The sequence below is a fragment of the Tursiops truncatus genome, chromosome 20, assembly GCF_011762595.2.
Source record: "Tursiops truncatus isolate mTurTru1 chromosome 20, mTurTru1.mat.Y, whole genome shotgun sequence".
NCBI classification, from domain to species: domain Eukaryota; kingdom Metazoa; phylum Chordata; class Mammalia; order Artiodactyla; family Delphinidae; genus Tursiops; species Tursiops truncatus.
Window position 1 is genome coordinate 40433139 of NC_047053.1, and position 17612 is coordinate 40450750.

General features: G+C 52.2%; 1 protein-coding gene across 5 annotated transcripts; it reads left to right on the plus strand.

Moving 5' to 3' along the window:
- Positions 1-3324: 3324 nt before the first annotated feature.
- Positions 3325-17363, plus strand: HROB (homologous recombination factor with OB-fold). Of its 5 annotated transcripts, XR_004523861.2 has the most exons (11): positions 3325-3552; positions 4886-4936; positions 8137-9306; positions 10517-10600; positions 11713-11853; positions 12452-12560; positions 12749-12834; positions 13210-13335; positions 13687-13727; positions 15183-15303; positions 17230-17363. XR_004523861.2 is itself a non-coding variant. In XM_019939472.3 (10 exons), the coding sequence occupies exons 1-10, from the start codon at positions 3550-3552 to the stop codon at positions 17319-17321; spliced, it is 1983 nt and encodes a 660-aa protein (XP_019795031.2). In that variant the 5' UTR covers positions 3325-3549; the 3' UTR covers positions 17322-17363. The 5 variants fall into 5 exon arrangements, 2 of the variants coding, with proteins under 2 accessions (XP_019795031.2, XP_073653201.1); XM_019939472.3 differs by lacking the exon at positions 13687-13727; XR_004523863.2 differs by lacking the exons at positions 12749-12834; positions 17230-17363 and having other exon boundaries at positions 15183-15252.
- Positions 17364-17612: the final 249 nt, after the last annotated feature.

Below are 17612 nucleotides of genomic sequence, written 5' to 3' on the forward strand. Positions count from 1 at the left end.
CATACAAGGGACCTAAGCTATCATGGAGGTAGCCCCCAAGTGCAAGGAACCAAGAAGGAAACCTGGGTCTGCCTGGGGCAGTCAAGGAAGGCTTCTTGGAGGAGGCAGCATGTGACATGAGGCATGAAGAATGAGTGGGGTGGAAAGGGATTGGTATTGACTGGGATATTGGTTGAGAGATGAGATAGGGCAGGGGATCAGATGCCAGGGCATTGCAGTCCCTGGGGATTTTATATGTCATCCTCAGGTGACTGGGAGGGATTGAAGAATTTTTACAGTGGAAAAATAGTATGCCATTTGCATGCTCAAAGAGTGGACAGAAAGGAGGAGAGTTTGGACTAGGGAGACCATGCAGGAGGCTATGGATGGCGATAGCCCAGGCAGGAGATGGTAAGGCCTGATGTAGAATGTAAGGCATCCAGACAAGATAAGGGATGGAGGGGGATGAGGGGTTAGGGTGTATCCTGGTCCTGAGACAGTGCAAGGCAAAGCCTTCTGACCCATGAAAATGTCATAAAAGCCATGATTTTCTTTCAGAATAAGGCATATGTGCATAGGCGCATGATGTTTTGGGCAATTATAAGGGATTCATATTCCCTAAATCCCCAGGTTAAGAACCTAGTTCATTGGAATTCTAAAAGGCAAAACAACATAATGGGGACTTCCCTGGTGGCCCAGTGGTAAAGAATCCGCCTTCCAGTGCAGGGGATGCGGGTTCATCTCTGGTGGGGGAAATAAGATCCCACATGCCTCAGGGCAACTTAGCCCACACACTGCAACTACTGAGCCCGCGTGCTCTAGAGCCCGTGGGCCACAACTAGAGAGAAGCCCCTGCGCGGCAACAAAAGGTTGCACATGTTGCAGCAAAGATCCCGCGTGCTGCAACTAAGATCCAGTGCAGCCAAACAAATAAATAAAAATAAAATCAGGGGCTTCCCTGGTGGAGCAGTGGTTAAGAATCCACCTGCCAATGCAGGGGACACGGGTTCCAGCCCTGGTCCAGGAAGATCCTACATGCTGCAGAGCAACAAAGTTCATGCGCCACAACTACTGAGGCTGCAATCTAGAGCCCATGAGCCACAACTACTGAGACCACATGCCATGACTACTGAAGCCCGCGTGCCTAGAGCCCATGCCCCGCAACAAGAGAAGCCACTGCAATGAGAAGCCCGCACACCGCAACGAAGAGTAGCCCCCGCTCGCCACAACTAGAGAAAGCCCGTGCAGCAACGGAGACCCAACGCAGCCAAAAATAAATTAATTTAAATAAATAAATAAATAAAATAAAATTGGAAGATGGAAATTACGGTGTGAGTAGGAGTTGATATTATTCCTTTTGGCTTTTTGGGCTCTGTGGTGTCCTTTCAACTGGAGCTGACAGAGCCCAGATCCAGGGTGAGCTGTGCCTGGGATTCCTGGGAGGAGAGGGGGGCTGTAAATGGGAGGGTTGGGGTTTTGTCCTCTAGCTCAGAAGCACAGAGACCTTGAAGGAATTCCTAACTTGAATGAGAATTAGAAGTCCAGGTTTCCTTTCTCATCACCATTCTGGCCTCTATTCTGACATATGACAGGTTAGCTGGTCCACATGGAGTAATGATGGAAGCCATAGGCTGCCCAGTGGCCAGGCCAGACCAAGCAGGCTACCCTAGGGAAGATCCATGGCTGGTTCAGATCAGATTGTTAAGAACTCGAGTCAGCTACCTTCCTCCTGCCTTTTGAGTCCTCAAAACCATGCAACTCTTGTCTCTCTGACTATCTCTCTTGTGACAAGCAAAAAGGGAAACTGAGGTTGGGCTGAATCAGTAACCACAGTAGGCTTTAGTGATAAGAGCTGGCCTTCCCAGATCTCTGGGCCCCTGCCCATCTGTCTGCACAGCTCTCCTGGACTCTATCTTTTGATCTGTATCTCCCTGACTTGTTCATATTTTATTTATTTATTTTATATATTTTTTGGCCACCGTGCGGCTTGTGGGATCTTAGCTCCCGAACCAGGGACTGAACCCATGTCCATGGCAGTGGACATGGTCCTAACCACTGGCAGTGGACATGGTCCTAACCACTGGACCACCAGGGAATTCCCTCCCTGACTTGTTCATGAACTTGAGAGCACAAGGAGTCATTGATTTCTTCATCTCCAGTTTCAAGCACTGTGCCTGTTAAATAGTGGTCGCTGTGTCACTGATTCAATAACTCTGTGGGTCATTGTTCTAAGTGCTGGGATACAAAGTTGAACAAGCCAGACAAGGTGTCTACACTCATGGGGCTCATATTCTAGTGAGGAAGACAGACAGTAAAGATGTAAATCATGGGACTTCCCTGGTGGTCCAGGGGTTAAGAATCTGCCCTGCAATGCAGGGACGCCGCTTCTATCCCTGGTTGGGGAACTAAGATTCCACATGCCGCGGGGCAACTAAGCTTGTGCGCGGCAACTACTGAGCCTGCGCCACAACTAGAGAGAGAAGCCCGTGCGACGCAATGAAGAGCCCATTGCACCACAACGGAAGATCCCGGGTGCCGCAACTAAGACTCAATGCAGCCAAAAATGAATAAATAAATATTTTTGGGCTTCCCTGGTGGCGCAGTGGTTGAGAATCGCCTGCCGATGCAGGGGACACGGGTTCGTGCCCCGGTCTGGGAAGATCACACATGCCGCAGAGCGGCTGGGCCCGTGAGCCATGGCCGCTGAGCCTGCGCGTCCGGAGCCTGTGCTCTGCAATGGGAGAGGCCACAGCAGTGAGAGGCCCACGTACCACACACACAAAAATAAATAAATAAATAAATAAATAAATAAATAAATAAATATTTTTTAAAAGATGTAAACCATGACAATTATAAATAATGAAAAATGCTGTGAAGGAAATTAAGCGTTGTGATGGGGGGAGGGATGTTACTTGAGAGATAAGGTGACAGGGAAGATCTGAGATCTAAGCTGAAACATGAAGGATGAAAAGAGCCTGACGGAGAATACCTTGCTTAATATACGCGTGGCAAGAATAGATGGATGGATGGATGGAGAGATGAACAGACAGACAAACAAACAGGGTAGATTCTGGTGTGAATCAGAGTCACGCTGTAGTACTCAGTCCCTAGTATGCTTAACACAAGAGAGGAGGGTGGGCAGGATGGGATGCAATGGGCCCCAAATTCCCAACCTTGCTCTCACCTGAGCGCGCATTGAACAAGCGGATTGGGCCCTAGGGGCCGCTGGGAGGCGACCGAGAGCTCATTCGTTTCCCTTTAAGGCCGGGGCGGAAGACTGCGGTGAAGGGCCTTTGTGTCGGCGGGATAGAAATAGACCTGCCCCTTTAAGAGGGCGGAGATGATGAGTGGCGGCGGCTTCGAAAGCGGCCTAGGACGCCAGCCGCAGCTTCCCGACCACCCACCTTCGGCCGCCACTTGGGCTGCAAAGACGCCTCTCTCCGAGCTCGCCCCAGAGACTCTGTCGCCCGGACTCTGACCCTGCCACCTGGACCAAGGCCGAGGCCCCGGTGACCCCTAGAGTCGGAGTCTACCCGGCCAAGCCGCGGCCGGAGACTACCGGCCGTCGCCATGGTAATGCCCTGCCTGGGACCACCAGGCCGCCCGGTCTCCTGGCCGCAAGGACCTGCCTTCCGGGTTCCAGCCCCTCCCCCGTGCGAGCTGCAGGGCCGGGTTAGGGTTTAGGGGAGAGCTCGGTGGGGTCGGGAGGCCTGGGCCCTAGTCAGGGCTCGACATGGACACGCCCGGACCCTCAGGGAAGGCCTCTCCACTCACCTCCCTCTGGGCCTCAGTTTCCTGCCTCTTGCCTTCCATTTCATCTTGAAGAACTCCTGTTCATCCTTCCCGGTGTGCTCAAACGTCACGCCTCTTGGGCCCTCCTTCTCCCCCTAACCCTTCCAGTCTGATCCTTGACATTCCGGGATAGGTCTCCCTAACTATAGCTCTTGCTGCTGTGGCGTCTGAGGTTAGGCACAGCCCTTGACTCTAGGAGTGAGACACTTTTAATGTTGGCCACAGCAGCCCTGCTGCCCAGAAAGAAGGAACTGAACTGTGGACTGGGAGGCATCCCACCCTCCTGGGACCCTAGCTTTTGGGTGTTGGATTAGATAAAAACTACTGGCTTGACTCTCAGAATCAAGGCCACTAGGCTGGGGCATGCTTGGATTTATGGGAGTGTCCGTTATGTTTGACAAAGGTTCCAAACGCCAAACCTTTGGGATGTTGCAAAATCCTTAGGCCCACTGCACAGTGCTGGGTCTAAAGAATGACGCAGGCTCCCGTGGGCAGTCTTCTCTTTGCTTCCTCCCTCTTATTACAAGATTAAGGCAGGGCTTCCCTGATGGTGCAGTGGTTAGGAATCCGCCTGCCAATGCAGGGGACAAGGGTTCGAGCCCTGGTCTGGTAAGATCCCACATGCCGTGGAGCAACTAAGCCCGTGCGCCACAACTGCTGAGCCCACGTGCCACAACTACTGAAGCCCGCGTGCCTAGAGCCCATGCTCTGCAACAAGAGAAGCCACCACAATGAGAAGCCTGCGCACTGCAACGAAGAGTAGCCCCTGCTCACCGCAACTAGAGAAAGCCTGCGTGCAGCAACGAAGACCCAACACAGCCAAAAAAAAAAAAAAACCACCAAATAAATAAATCTTAAAAAAAAAGATTGATGCAAATGGACCTGAGTGAATTATTTTACAAGAAAGGATTCTAAGTCATCTAAGTCTTTAAGTAAATCCCATCTCTTCTCTCCTCATCCCTTATTCCTCCCCCCAACACTAGCAGAAAAACAAACAAACAGAAAACAGTAAACCTGATGGTCTTGTTAGAATTGGGAAAAAGCAGAGTGAGGACAGAATGTACTTGCAAACGGTGTGTCTCCTCCAACCTCAATTGCTTTGTTTTCCTTTCAGGCATGCAGTCTGCAGAAGCTGTTTGCTGTGGAAGAGGAGTTTGAAGATGAGGTAAAAAAGTGTTGGTGAACAGAGATGGCAGAGAAGGTCTTAAGATGTAAACACCCAGGCCCAGAACCCAAGTTTCCTTTTACTTGACATGTATATCTTTTTTTGTCTGTGAGAGGCTGAGAAATGATGAGAAATGTAAACAACCCACTTAACTGTCTTAGAAACAAATGAAAAACCAGAAAGATAAGCTGCTTAACTGTCATCCTTTAAATTATAAGGGCCCTTGCCTGGAAGCTGTGTCACGTAGATGATTGGATTCACCTTCACGATGACATACTTTTTTTTAATATAAATTTATTTATTTATTCATTTATTTTTTGGCTGCGTTGGGTCTTCGTTGCTGCAGGCGGGCTTTGTCTAGTTGCAGCGAGCGGGGGCTGCTCTTTGTTGGGGTGTGTGGACTTCTCATTGCGGTGGCTTCTCTTTGTTGTGGAGCACAGGCTCTAGGCATGTGGGCTCAGTAGTGGTGGCTCACGGGCCCTAGAACGCAGGCTCAGTAGTTGTGGCACATGGGCTTAGTTGCTCTGCTGCATGTGGGATCTTCCTGGACCAGGGCTCGAACCCGTGTCCCCTGCATTGGCAGGCGGATTCTTAACCACTGAGCCACCAGGGAAGCCCCACGATGATGTACTTGATGTGGGAAGAAAATTTAGGGAGAGTCAGAGACAGCACAGTTACTGGACAGCAGCAGGCCTGGGGTCACCAACTGGCTACCTGAGCCAGGGCAAAGTACTGCATTCTGTGGCCTTCCATTTTCTCTCCTATCACACATGATGGCCGTTCTTCTGCCATAAACATTCTTCCCTTCCCGCTCTCTCCTCAGAAGATGACACGTTAGACTAGATCTGAAGCTGGCATGTTAGAATCACCTCTGCCGAGGCCCTACCACGTATCAGTTACATCAGAATTTCTGGGAATGGGCGCAGGCAGGGGTATTTCTAATCTCTGGGTGCAGCCAGAGACCGCTGAACTAGTGATCTGCACAGCTGTCTTCCCACTCAGATCGAACAGATATAGTTTCATCTAGGAGGCCCAAAATTGCTATCTCAAATCCTTTTCAGAAAGAAACAGGATTTAAGTGAGTAAATCTCCAAAAGGTAAATTAAATTGCTTAAGAATATAGCACCAGGGACTTCCCTGGTGGCGCAGTGGCTAAGAACCCGCCTGCCAATGCAGGGGACACCAGTTCCATCCCTGGTCCAGGAAGATCCCACATGCCACAGAGCAACTAAGCCCGTGTGCCACAACTACTGAGCCTGCTCTCCGGAGCCCACGAGCCACAACTACTGAGCCCGCGTGCCACAAATATTGAAGCCCACGTGCCTAAAGCCTGAGCTCCGCAACAAGAGAAACCACTGCAATGAGAAGCCCGCGCACTGCAACGAAGAGTAGCCCCTGCTCGATGCAACCAGAGAAAGCCCGGTGCGGCAACAAAGACTGAACGCAGCCAAATAAATAAAAAAATAAATAGATGAAAAAGAAAGCTACGACACCATCAGCCAGGATGGCCTCCTGACTCCAGTCTAATGTACATGGAAACTATTAAACTACATTTATAGACTAGAGTTGCTCTAGTTTATCAATGACAAGCCATTCAAACCTAGTTTTTTGTCTCCCAGTGATTTGCTTTAAAAATCACGTTTAGAATTTGTCCAGATGCCTAATTGGTGCCTAGTGAGATGGTGAATGCTGCACCAGGGGCCCTTCTGGCAGCCACAGTCCCATGCTTCCCTTCCTCTGAGGCTTTTGGAACCCGAGGTTTGAAGGGAAAAACAGACCTTCCTCAGATCTCTTAAAATTCCATCTCTGGCTTGTCTCATTCATTGAGGCCCCAAGACATAGTGACAAAGGCACTTATGGGTCCCAGTCCTGGTTCTGTGAAGTTACTTAACCTCTCTGAGTCTCCGTTTCTGTATCCATAAAACAGGGACAATAATAGTACCTATTCATAGGGTCATCATGAGAACTCATGGAGAGAATTCTGGTAAAATGTTTACATGGTACCTGGCACCCAGTGAGGTTTTTCAAATGTTAGATTTTGTTATCACTTGGGGACTTGATTTTTGTTTTTACAAATAATTCAAAACTGCCAGGTTTGTCAAGGAGATATGCGTCCTTGTCTTTGTCTTTCAGCTTTGGAGATGTGTAATTACGGGCTGAAAAAGATGACCCTCCTGGGTCTTACCAGGTCATGGTAGGACTGCTAGGCTAGTAATGGAATTAAGAGTGAAGGACTCTGACAGCTCAAGTTTCTGTTCCATGACCAGTCCCTTTCCCCCTTCCCAAGACAGATGACATCATGTCTGAGAGTGAGCTCTTCAGCGGAAAAGGGCTACATCACCTCCCAGGGTCATCAGGATTTTCTTGCTGTTGTAATTATAATATCATTATTACTAAGTCCTAAGGTAGTCCTGTTAGAGTATGCTACTCTCCTGATAGTACACGAAGCAAGAAAGATCCTTTCTCTAGCCTGGACAGTCCAGTGCAGCAGCGGGGGGTGGGGGTGGAGGGGACCTTCCTGTCAGTTAAATCAGCAGTTCTGACACCTTCAGAACAGGTCTGTTGCTCTTGAAGGTGTCAATCTCCCCTTGCTTCCCAACCGGAATCCATACTTCGTTTACCTGCCTGAAAAGCTATATTTAACTTCTATCTATTTTGCAGGCTCCAAGGACTCTCTGGCTTACTGAAGACTAAGCATGTGCGTGCGCGTGTGCGTGTGCGTGTGCGTGTGTGTGTGTGTGTGTGTGTGTGTGTGTGGTGGGGGTGAGGAGTGGGTGGAGGACAGGCAGCAGGACCAGATGGATAGATGCCTAGTGCACAGGTTTGACACCACGAAGCTAGTTTCCTTGAGATGGGTGTGTGACCTTGGATGATTTGTTTGACTCCTGGGTGACCTGGTTCCTTTGCTTCTCCTACTGTTCCCCCAACTGCCGCCACCACCCCTCGCCACCCCTCACCTGAGACTGAAGAAAGAGAGAAGCTACCTGAAGACTTAGCCTTAGAATGCGTCTGGTAGAAGCCTCGTTGTGGGCTTCTGGGCAAGGTCAAAGGTGGTGAGAGAGTCCACCACTGCCTTTCACACCTTGGTTTCTTGTTTGCGAGTATTTGCACACACAGACACACCACATACCCGAAACAGTGAAAGCAGAGTGTTTCTTGATTTCCAGATGCCAAGACCTGCTGTCTCTGCTTCTTTGTAGGATTTCTTGTCAGCTGTGGAGGATGCAGAGAACCAGTTCGTTGGCTCACGGCCTGTGAATGCTGGGTGCCTGCGACCTGTCTCTTCCCGGCCACAGGAGGCCCAGCTACTGCCATGCCCCACTGCTCCTTCAGAGGCTGCGGGCCTGCCAGCCCTGGGACTCCGCCTTTCTACCTCCGGCATGCCCAGGGCCGTTGAAGGTCCACCTTCCACAGGAACAGCTCCCCTAAGGCCTGTCTCAATGTCCAGCAGCTGGACTGGCAATCAGGGAAGAGTGACACTGACAGAAGTGCTCAGTGAGACCCCAGTAAGACCCCAGTCCTCAGTCTCCCACCCCCAGCTCACCTTCAAGAGCAAACAGCAGGTGATTGGTGGCTTTGAGGGGCCTGAACAAGATGAATTTGATAAGGTCCTGGCAAGCATGGAGCTGGAGGGCCCCGTCATGGAGCTGGAACTTGGAGTTAGCGGTGAGGCCACAGGAATCCTGCCCACCTGGTGGTGGGAGGACTCAACATTGGCTAAAAAGGCCCGGGCAGCTGATCTGAGCAGACCTTGCCAAAAGGGGCCCATGCCTGTAACCCACATAGCTGGTATCCCGTCAGCTCGGGATGTGCCCCTGGATCCTGTTGTCCGCTGTGGGACTCCACAGTCCCACTTGAGGCCTGGTGCCATGGGTAGCCTTCCTGTCCCAACTGCCTCGGTGGTTCGCGGTCAGCAGCCCCATTGGGAGGTCTCTCCCGGTGGTCCCCGTCCTCAAGCGCCCCAGCCTCTCCAAGCTGCTGGCAGGCTCGTTCAGAGCAGCCCTCAAAATCATTTCCCTGGTCAGCCATTCCCGTCTCCAAATGCCTGCTTAACTGGCAAACCTCATTTTCTTACACCACAAACTCCCAACTCAAGCTGTGCTACTCCCTCAAGGACTATCTCTGGATTATTTCCTCGGGGGCCCTTCCAGCCCCGAGCTCCAGCATCTTCTGTCAAGTCTCCTGTCAGCACCCTGAAGGGCCCCCGTCCTTCCCCAGTCCCTCAAGCTGCTCTGCAGACGCCCATCGTCACGAACCACCTGGTGCGGCTGGTCACTGCTGCCAACCGGACACCCCAGCAGCCCGCTTGCACTTCCACCCGCGCCAAAACACGCCGCTTCCCCGGCCCAGCAGGGCTCCTGCCTCACCAGGTGAGTGACGGCTTCTCTCTGGCCAGAGCCTGAGCTCCCCAGGCTGCTGGGGGCCCAGGAGAGCAGCAGAGTCCCAGAGGATCTTCACGCCCCCCCAGGAAGGGGAGGAAGGAAGTGCAGAGAGGGAGCGCTTCCAAAGCTGTGGAGGAATTCAGAAGAAGTGGGAAGAATTGAATGCTTGAAAACCCACATGCGAGATGCTTAAGGCTTGAGAATGTCACAATTTCCATACGTTTGTTGAACATCTACTGTTTCCTAGCACCAGGGCAGAAAGATTCATTCACTTATATTTGCTAAAGACTGGTATGTGTTGGGCACTTTGCTTGGACCTGAGAATACAGAGATTAACATAGAAATAGTTCCCGTCCTAAGGAGCTTCCAGGAGAGTGGAAGAAGCAGACACAAACGATTACACATAAAAGGCACAGGGAGAGTAGAGGTCATTCCCTGGGTGCTGGGGAGACACTGGGCTCCTTGGGCTTGCTGCGTGGGCTCTGGAGGGATGAGTAGGAGGTTTACGGAGGTGTGTGTCAGGAGGCTGTGTCTTGGAGGACATTTCAGCAGTGGAAAGACGGGAGAGCGTGTGCAAAGGCACAGATGCTCTGGGAGAGCCACAGAATCGCTCGTAGCTGGTGTGGGGTCAGTGTGGGGGAGTTGGGGCTGAGCTGCGTGTGTAGATTTCGGCAGCAGTGGAGAGACAGGGTCCATCAAACTACTCTTGGGTCAGATCCCAGATAATTGGACTCTGAGGATCCAGTCTGGTTGTGATAGGTTACCCCCTTTCCTCACATTTGAAGGGTGTTTGAAAAGATTCCTGCCTGTTAACTTGCTCTTCCCTGGCACTTTTAAGAGAAATCCAAGGAGACCTGGGATGGACCTCTGTAGGGAAGGATGAGGTCCCTGAGAAGGGGTGTGGGGAAAGCTGCCCTTTTACTCATCTCGGGCCTCTCTATTCAAGTCATCGCCCCCGTCAGGAAGCCCTGGGGTTTGTTCCTGGGCCAGCTCTAGCTTCCTCACACTCCCAAAACGATCCCCAAAGCATCTTTTTTGAGCTGCCAGCGAGGCTCCTGAGACTTCCTTAGGAGAGATGTACTACGTGTTAATTGTCCCTGGTAGTTTCCTGAACTCATTATGTAACCCAGACAAGAAGCCGTACTTGTAAATAACAGCTGCTGAGCTTGCTCTCGCCTTCTCCTCTGTCCCCTTGTAGCACAGTGGGAAAAATCTGGACGACATCATGGTTTCCACGCCCCAGACTCCGACTCATGGTGCTCTGGCTAAATTCCGGACAGAGGTAACTAATTCCATGCAAATGTTAACTTCCTGGGGATCGTTCAAGAGTGAGGGACATCCCTACGTGTTTCAGTAGCTGAGGATGAGAGTCTGTGCTGCTCGGCCCGTTCCCTGGGGTCATACACCACAGGGCATTTGGGGAGGTGGCAATTTTCCTGGCATAAAGTGAAGCCTATCCTGATGCCAGAGGGGTGTGAACCGATACCTTGAGTCCAGCCTTCTTTCCCAGCTAAGAAAGAAAGGCCCAGCTAACTCCATCTTCCCTCAGAGGAGGAGAGTGTAACAGTTGTTGAAATTGTATCTCAGGAACGCTGCCTTTCAGGTTTCTGGGAATCAAGCTGGGAAGGATCTGGCTTCATCTTGCCTCTGGTGGGTTCCCTCTTGGTGGGTGAGACCCAGCCTCCCTCCTCCCTGGGATTCTGGTTGACCTGCTCTGCTCCCAGACCCACTTTTGCTTTTAATTCTCTCTAGAAGTTTTTCTCTTTGCTGTAGCTCTGCAGATCCACCAGTCCATTTCAGCTCCAAAGCAATAAATACTCACCTGGATTCAAAGCTTTTTTTTTTTTTTTTTTTTTTTTGCGGTACGCGGGCCTCTCACCATTGTGGCCTCTCCTGTTGCGGAGCCTCCGGACGCACAGGCCCAGCGGCCATGGCTCACGGGTCCCAAAGCATTTTTTAATATAATAAGGTGAATAGTTAAAGCCAGAGGCATCCCAGATAAAATATAATTGGTTTCAAATTGCCTGGAAGCCTATAAATATATGTGGGAGCTCCCTAGCCCTAAGACTTTGCAAGTCCATTGTAAGAGACAAGCATAGATAGCCTTTTGCATTAATGTAATTAAAGTCAGGGCCTGATTTAAAGTAAACAAATGCCTCAGTGAAAGTACTTTTGCTAGTGTACCTTTGCTATTGCTTCTCAGTGAAAGATGTGATATGCCACAAGGTTTCACACACCATTTTCTGAACTTGGAGATACACGAAGGGAGAGAATGTGGCCACCGTGCTGCAGGGAATTCACCCTTGCTCTCCCACCCCTCTATCCCAGCTCAGGCAAGGCCTCTAGCAAAGCGGACCTGTTAATGCAGGCTCCCCTTCTGCTCTGTTGTGCCAGATGGTTACTAGTTCCCAGGCATCGGTGGAGGAGGACTTTGGGCGAGGGCCCTGGCTGACCATGAAATCTGCTCTGGGCCTGGATGAGAGAGACCCTACCTGTTTCCTCTGTACCTACAGCATCATCATGGTGCTGCGGAAGGTAAGGGTCCTGGGTGCTGAGACCCAAAGGGAAGACCATTTTTATCCCTTTCACCAACCTCCTGCCCTGCTCCACCTTAGGAAAGGGGCTCTCTGTTTGCTCCCTGCTACCCCAGGCCTGTCTCTGAGTGGCAGCGTGAAGCCCCTTTGGTTGTATCTTCCACTCCCCTGCCTTTTCACAGTATCTGGCATAGGTGGAGGTGGGTTATGGGCATGTCTCTGCACATCTGGGCCCTGAATGGGGTAGGGTAAACACACTGCTACCCCTAGAGCTCCCCAGAGGTCAAAGGTCACGTGCAGACGCACGTTAGTACATGTGCTGACGTACTCCTGCCTGTGGCCTGTGAGATGCAGCTCTATATGAATACATACACATAAACACACAAAAGAAAGGGGGCAGGGCAGACAAATGAAAGGCCCGCAGCTTCAGGTCTGCCAGAGGGAGATGGGATGAGCCCTGTAGACTGCCCCTTGGCCCTCTGAAAAGGAAGACCATCACCACACCAGTGCTCTGCCCCCCTCCCTGGGTTGCCCTGGCACACTTGGGAACCTTACAGGTGGGACGTGGCTCCTCAGCAAATGCCTCTCCTTGTAACCAGGCAGCCCTGAAGCAGCTGCCCAGGAACAAAGTCCCCAACATGGCAGTGATGATCAAGTCCCTGACCCGGAGCACAGTGGACGCCAGTGCGGTTTTCAAGGACCCCACGGGTGAGGAGTTAAGTCCTGGGAGTGTCTGACGAGTGGCCGCATTGAGGTCAGGAGGTGAGGAGGAGCCGCCCTCTCCATTTGCAGTTAGGAAAATTGAGGCAGTGTCCAGCCCCCTTCCCAGCCGGGGCCCAGGCCAGTCACTGTGCTGCCCTTGGCCCTGATACTGATGGGCGGTGTGGTGTTTGCAGGAGAGATGCAGGGCACGGTGCACAGGTTGCTGCTGGAGACACGCCAGAATGAGCTGAAGCCTGGCTCAGTGCTGCTGCTACAGCAGGTACGGGAGCTGCAGGTGGGCCCTGCCCTCCCGCCTCCCACCCTGGAGGAAGCCCCGGGTTGTCTCTCTGGCTCCCTGCCCTCCCAGGGCCCAGGCAGAGAGTGGCTGCCCCAGTGCAAGCCCTTGGCTCACTGGAGCCGAGTAAAGGCCTGGCTGCCATCCTTCAGGGGGCGGATGGGGGTGGAGGTCGTGCTGTGAGGGGCCGAGGATGGGGTACGCAGTGCTACTCTGGCAGCAGGGCTGCGGCAGGAGTGATTTCTGTGACCCTGGTGCAGAGGCTAGCAAGGGTGAGGCAGGCGGGACTGGGTGGCCGCCCGGCAGCACCTAGCGCTCTGTCAGGACATTGGACACCTTCCCCCCCTTTCTCTACTCCAGATCGGAGTGTTCTCTCCTTCACTCCGAAATCACTACCTCAACGTGACGCCCAACAACCTGGTCCACGTTTATAGCCCAGATTCTGGGGATGGGAACTTCCTCAAGCCATTGCAGCCCTTCCCCAAGGTAAGAGGAGCAAGATGGAGTGGGCATGGGTAGGGCCGCTTTCCGCCTGGGTCTTCTGATTTCTTCCCCTCCTCTATCCTGGGGAGCAGGGATGTGAAGTGGACAGTTGCCCTCAGGTGAAAAGATGCCCTTTGGGGACAGGGCCATCTCCTCCTGTCCCTGGTCCAGCCACCTGCCAGATGGCACAGTAACAGGACCTAGAGGAGCAGCTGGCTTCTGGGTGGATCCCTGAGTGTCTGATGGCAGACCTGAACATTGGAGAGCATGGGAGTCACCTGAGAACTAACCGAGTTGAGGGTCCACGATGGGGTGGGGCCCTCAGTGAGTGACTGAGGGTTGGATTTGCTGCAGGTGGCAGTGCAGAGAACAGACAGCTACAGATGGTCTGTCAGGTGAGCCAGCACTTGCTCTGTATCTTCCCTCCTGGTTTCCACCTCTGCTAGGTGAGGGGGCGCCGGCCCAGAACTCCTTTGGGAGCCAAGGGAGGCTGGGTTCCAGGCAGTTCCACTCCAGGGTGAGGGTGCAGGGCCCGGCCTTGACTTGACACACAGTGTCCCGTCTGTGGCCACCCCCACCTTCCTGGGATCCTGGGTTGTCGTCATGACCTGGCCTGGGGGTCAGGAGACCTAGGTCATGGCCCTGCTCTGCTGGGAATTTGTAACATGACCTTGGGCAAGTCCTGTCCCCTCCCCTGCTGTTGCTTTGTCTATAAAATGAGTGGGTTAGACTAGATGACATCTAGTCAAGTTACATGTTTAGTTCTAACTTGCTGCTTCTCATCTTTTTCCCTAACCTTCTTCATTCTCTCAATATCACCCCACTTCTAAAAAAAGCATCTTGATTTCCATTTTTTTTTTTTTAATTATTTTTTTGGCTGCGTTGCATCTTTGTTGCTGCGCGTGGCTTTCTCTAGTTGCGGCGAGCGGGGGCTACTCTTCACTGCAGTGCGCAGGCTTCTCATTGCAGTGGCTTCTAGTTGCGGAGCGCAGGCTCTAGGGCGCACGGGCTTCAGTAGTTGCAGCGCATGGGCTCAGTAGTTGTGGCTCGCAGGCTCAGTAGTTGTGGCTCACGGGTTTAGTTGCTCCACGACATGTGGGATCTTCCCGGACTGGGGCTCGAACCTGTGTCCCCTGCATTGGCAGGTGAATTCTTAACCACTGTGCCACCAGGGAAGCCCCATCTTGATTTCCTTTTAAATTTCAAGTCACCCCAGGAATTCCCTGGTGGTCCAGTGGTTAGGACTGTGTGCTTCCACTGCAGGGGGCACGGGTTCGATCCCTGGCCAGGGAACTAAGATGCCCCTCGCTGCAAGGTGTGGCCAAAAAAAAAAAAAAAAAAAAATTTCAAGTCATCCGTACTTGTTGAAAAAAATTGTACAGAATAAAGCAATGTGAAACTGACCCTTCTCCACTTCCATTCCCTAGGGCTAACCATGGTTAACAGGTTTAATTACTAATTTTAATTACCTGTTCATATATTAGTTAGTTTGGGGATTGTTAACAGCTCATTTTTAATTCCAGGCTAACTCCTCAGCATAATTCTGAATGGCGTCTTCACTCTCTGCTCCAGTTATAGAGATTCCCTAAAACATCAGATACCAGCAGAATTAGAAAAGAAAGTCGGCCAAAAGTTTTCTGTTTTTCTTTTATTTTTTTAACTGTCTGCTGTTTGGGGTGTTTGGCGTTTCAGCCCCCTCCCCACAGCATGGGCCTGGGTGACTGGCCGCTGCCACGTTCCTCTCTCCTGTCTTTCCTGAGCCCCCACCTATTCCTTTGAGGTTGTTTGGGCAGAACTGTCCAGAGGATTTCAGGGGCACAGGTATTGGTAACCAGATCCTCTGTCCCCAGGATCCAGGAAGCTTCCATGAACGCCTCCAGCATGAGACCGAGAAGCCTGGGAAAGGCCTCAGAATAGCACAGAACCCAGAGGCAGGGGCATCACCTGAGAAAGAACTACTCCCAGAAGCAGGTAAGGCCGTCAGCCCACCCAGGAGCAAAAGAGGTTCTCCTTCTATTTCCTCTTGAATAGCTCAGCCAGATTGTTCCTCCTCCTGTGAGTCTTTGGATCTTACAGAATCTTAACAGAAATCCGATGTGGTGTGTTCTCTGGCGAGGCTGCAGGCCACAAACTAATTAACACAAAGAATGTGAACCAAAGTGCCCCAGCTTCCAGGCCATGTGCTGTTAGCCACAGGGGGAGGTAGACTGGCACCATCCTTGAGTCTTCTGTGGCCTGATGGCCAGACCTCAGAGGCAGATTTCCCCATAGTGACTAAGCTCCAAGGCCCTCCAGGCGGTGCTGAGGGGTCAAACATCCATGAGGTTAGGGTGGGGCCAGGATACAGACCTGAGAGGCCCAAATACAGACCTTTGAGGGGAGGGCCAACTTGTTCCTCAGGAGGGAGCCTTACCCGGGTGAAGCTAACACAGTCCAGGTCTGGTCCTTAGCTCTTTGATTCAACCCTGTTTGGCCCCAAAGTTCATGGGATTATGGATAGGTGTCGCGACGTTAACCAAATTTCACAGTAGACCAATGGATAAACCACAAAGCCCATTTCTTTATATTGTATGAAAAAGTATCTACCCTGTATGCTGGAATCTTCTCTAGAATCTTGCACTGTCTCCTTGGAAGTCAGCTTGATGACAAGCCGAACCATCATCAGAAGGTTGCTGGTGGTCACAGTATAAGCGTGAGGCGAGTTGCCTGTAGAGTGTGTGGTTGGTGTCATATCTCCACTGTAGGGACAGACCTGCCGGGCAGGCAGCTGCTGGTGGTGGCCGGGCAGCACTAGGAGACACAAATGCGGATTCCTGCTATGATTCCCATTTTCCTAGGCTCACACTGGCTGGCTCACTCCCCTTCATTTAACCTAGTGTTTCTTCAGACGGTCACAGTGTAGCTAGTGAGGGGCAACTTTTTTTGTTATAATCAAATTGCAGTCCTGCTTCCCTGAGTACGGTGCTGGTCACCCTAATTAAATTTGAATGCCCCCAAACTGACTTCTGTCCTTCCAGCAGCAGTGTTTATCGAGTGGGAGCTGGCCTCTGCAGGTATAGTTTCCAGCCGGACTGACTCTAGGGCTGCGTGATCCCGTCCATTCAGCGGGAGTTTTCTAGTTGGAAGCTAGGGCTCTGGTGTCAAAGGGATGCTACTTGGGGAAGTTGTTGACCTCTGTAAACCCTGTTCTCTCAGGTAAAGTGGGGATTCTAACATGAACTACACGAGATGCCCTTTAAAGGGGCCCCGTGAGACCGAAATGAAGTGATGAGTGTAACGTGGGCAGCCCTGTGCTGGCGCCCAGCATGCCCCCGGTACGTGTTAGCTGCCCTTGTTAACAGTCAGAGTAGCAGTAGGGCTTACTGAGGTCAGCTCTGTTTCCAAGTTCTCAGACAGGAGCACCCCATCCAAGAACTGTAGTCGGGGACAGTTACTTTTGTCCCCTCTGCCTACGAGGCACTTCGGGGGAGGGGACGATGATGTCTCCCACTCTGCAGATGAGAAACCAGGTTAATGAACTGTGTGATTCTGAACACATCTAGTGACTCTTCCTGGCCTTCTTTCTCCCTCTGTCCAACGCAGAGGTTGCATTAGGGGACCTCTGCTCAGGCACTGTGCCTCTGGATGGAAAGAGGAGCCATGAAGGCCCGAGGGGAGCCTCTTCTTAGCAAAGTGGCCCGGGCGTTTTGCCTCTGCCTTTGTTGTGTGTGGGTATGTGGGGAGCAGAGGGGAGGTGGAAGGCGGGCCGGCCTCAGGCCCGTCAGTGTGGGTGCTGGCGGCTGGGCGAGCCACCTTCCTGACAGCCCTCCCGAGGGGCGGGAGCCTTGGCTCTGAGTCACGTGGAGCCCTAATATTATCACTAAGTCTCCCCGCCCTCTCTTCCCCCCCCCCCCGCAGATGACCTAGATGGACTCCTGAGCGAGCTCCCTGAGGACTTCTTCTGTGGCACCAGCAGTTGGGACTCCCCCAAGGCAGGGCACCCCCCATGAGCCGGCAGCCTCTCAGCGCCCAGGAGAGAGAAGACCAACACAATTGGAAAACAAAGTTCCGGGACTTCTCTGGCTGCTCCACCCTGGACCCTTACCCTGAGAACACCCTCGTCCCTCGGGTTCTGCAGTGCCGTCACTCTGGGTCTCCCTTTGGCAACCGGAACTCTGCCCAGGATCAACCCCAGCTCTACTGTCCTCCAGGCCCTCGGGTGCACATTCCGTCTCCTCCTCCAACAGGGAAGGTGTGCCGTTCTCCCACCTCAGCTTGAATTTAGAGGATGCTGGGCCTGG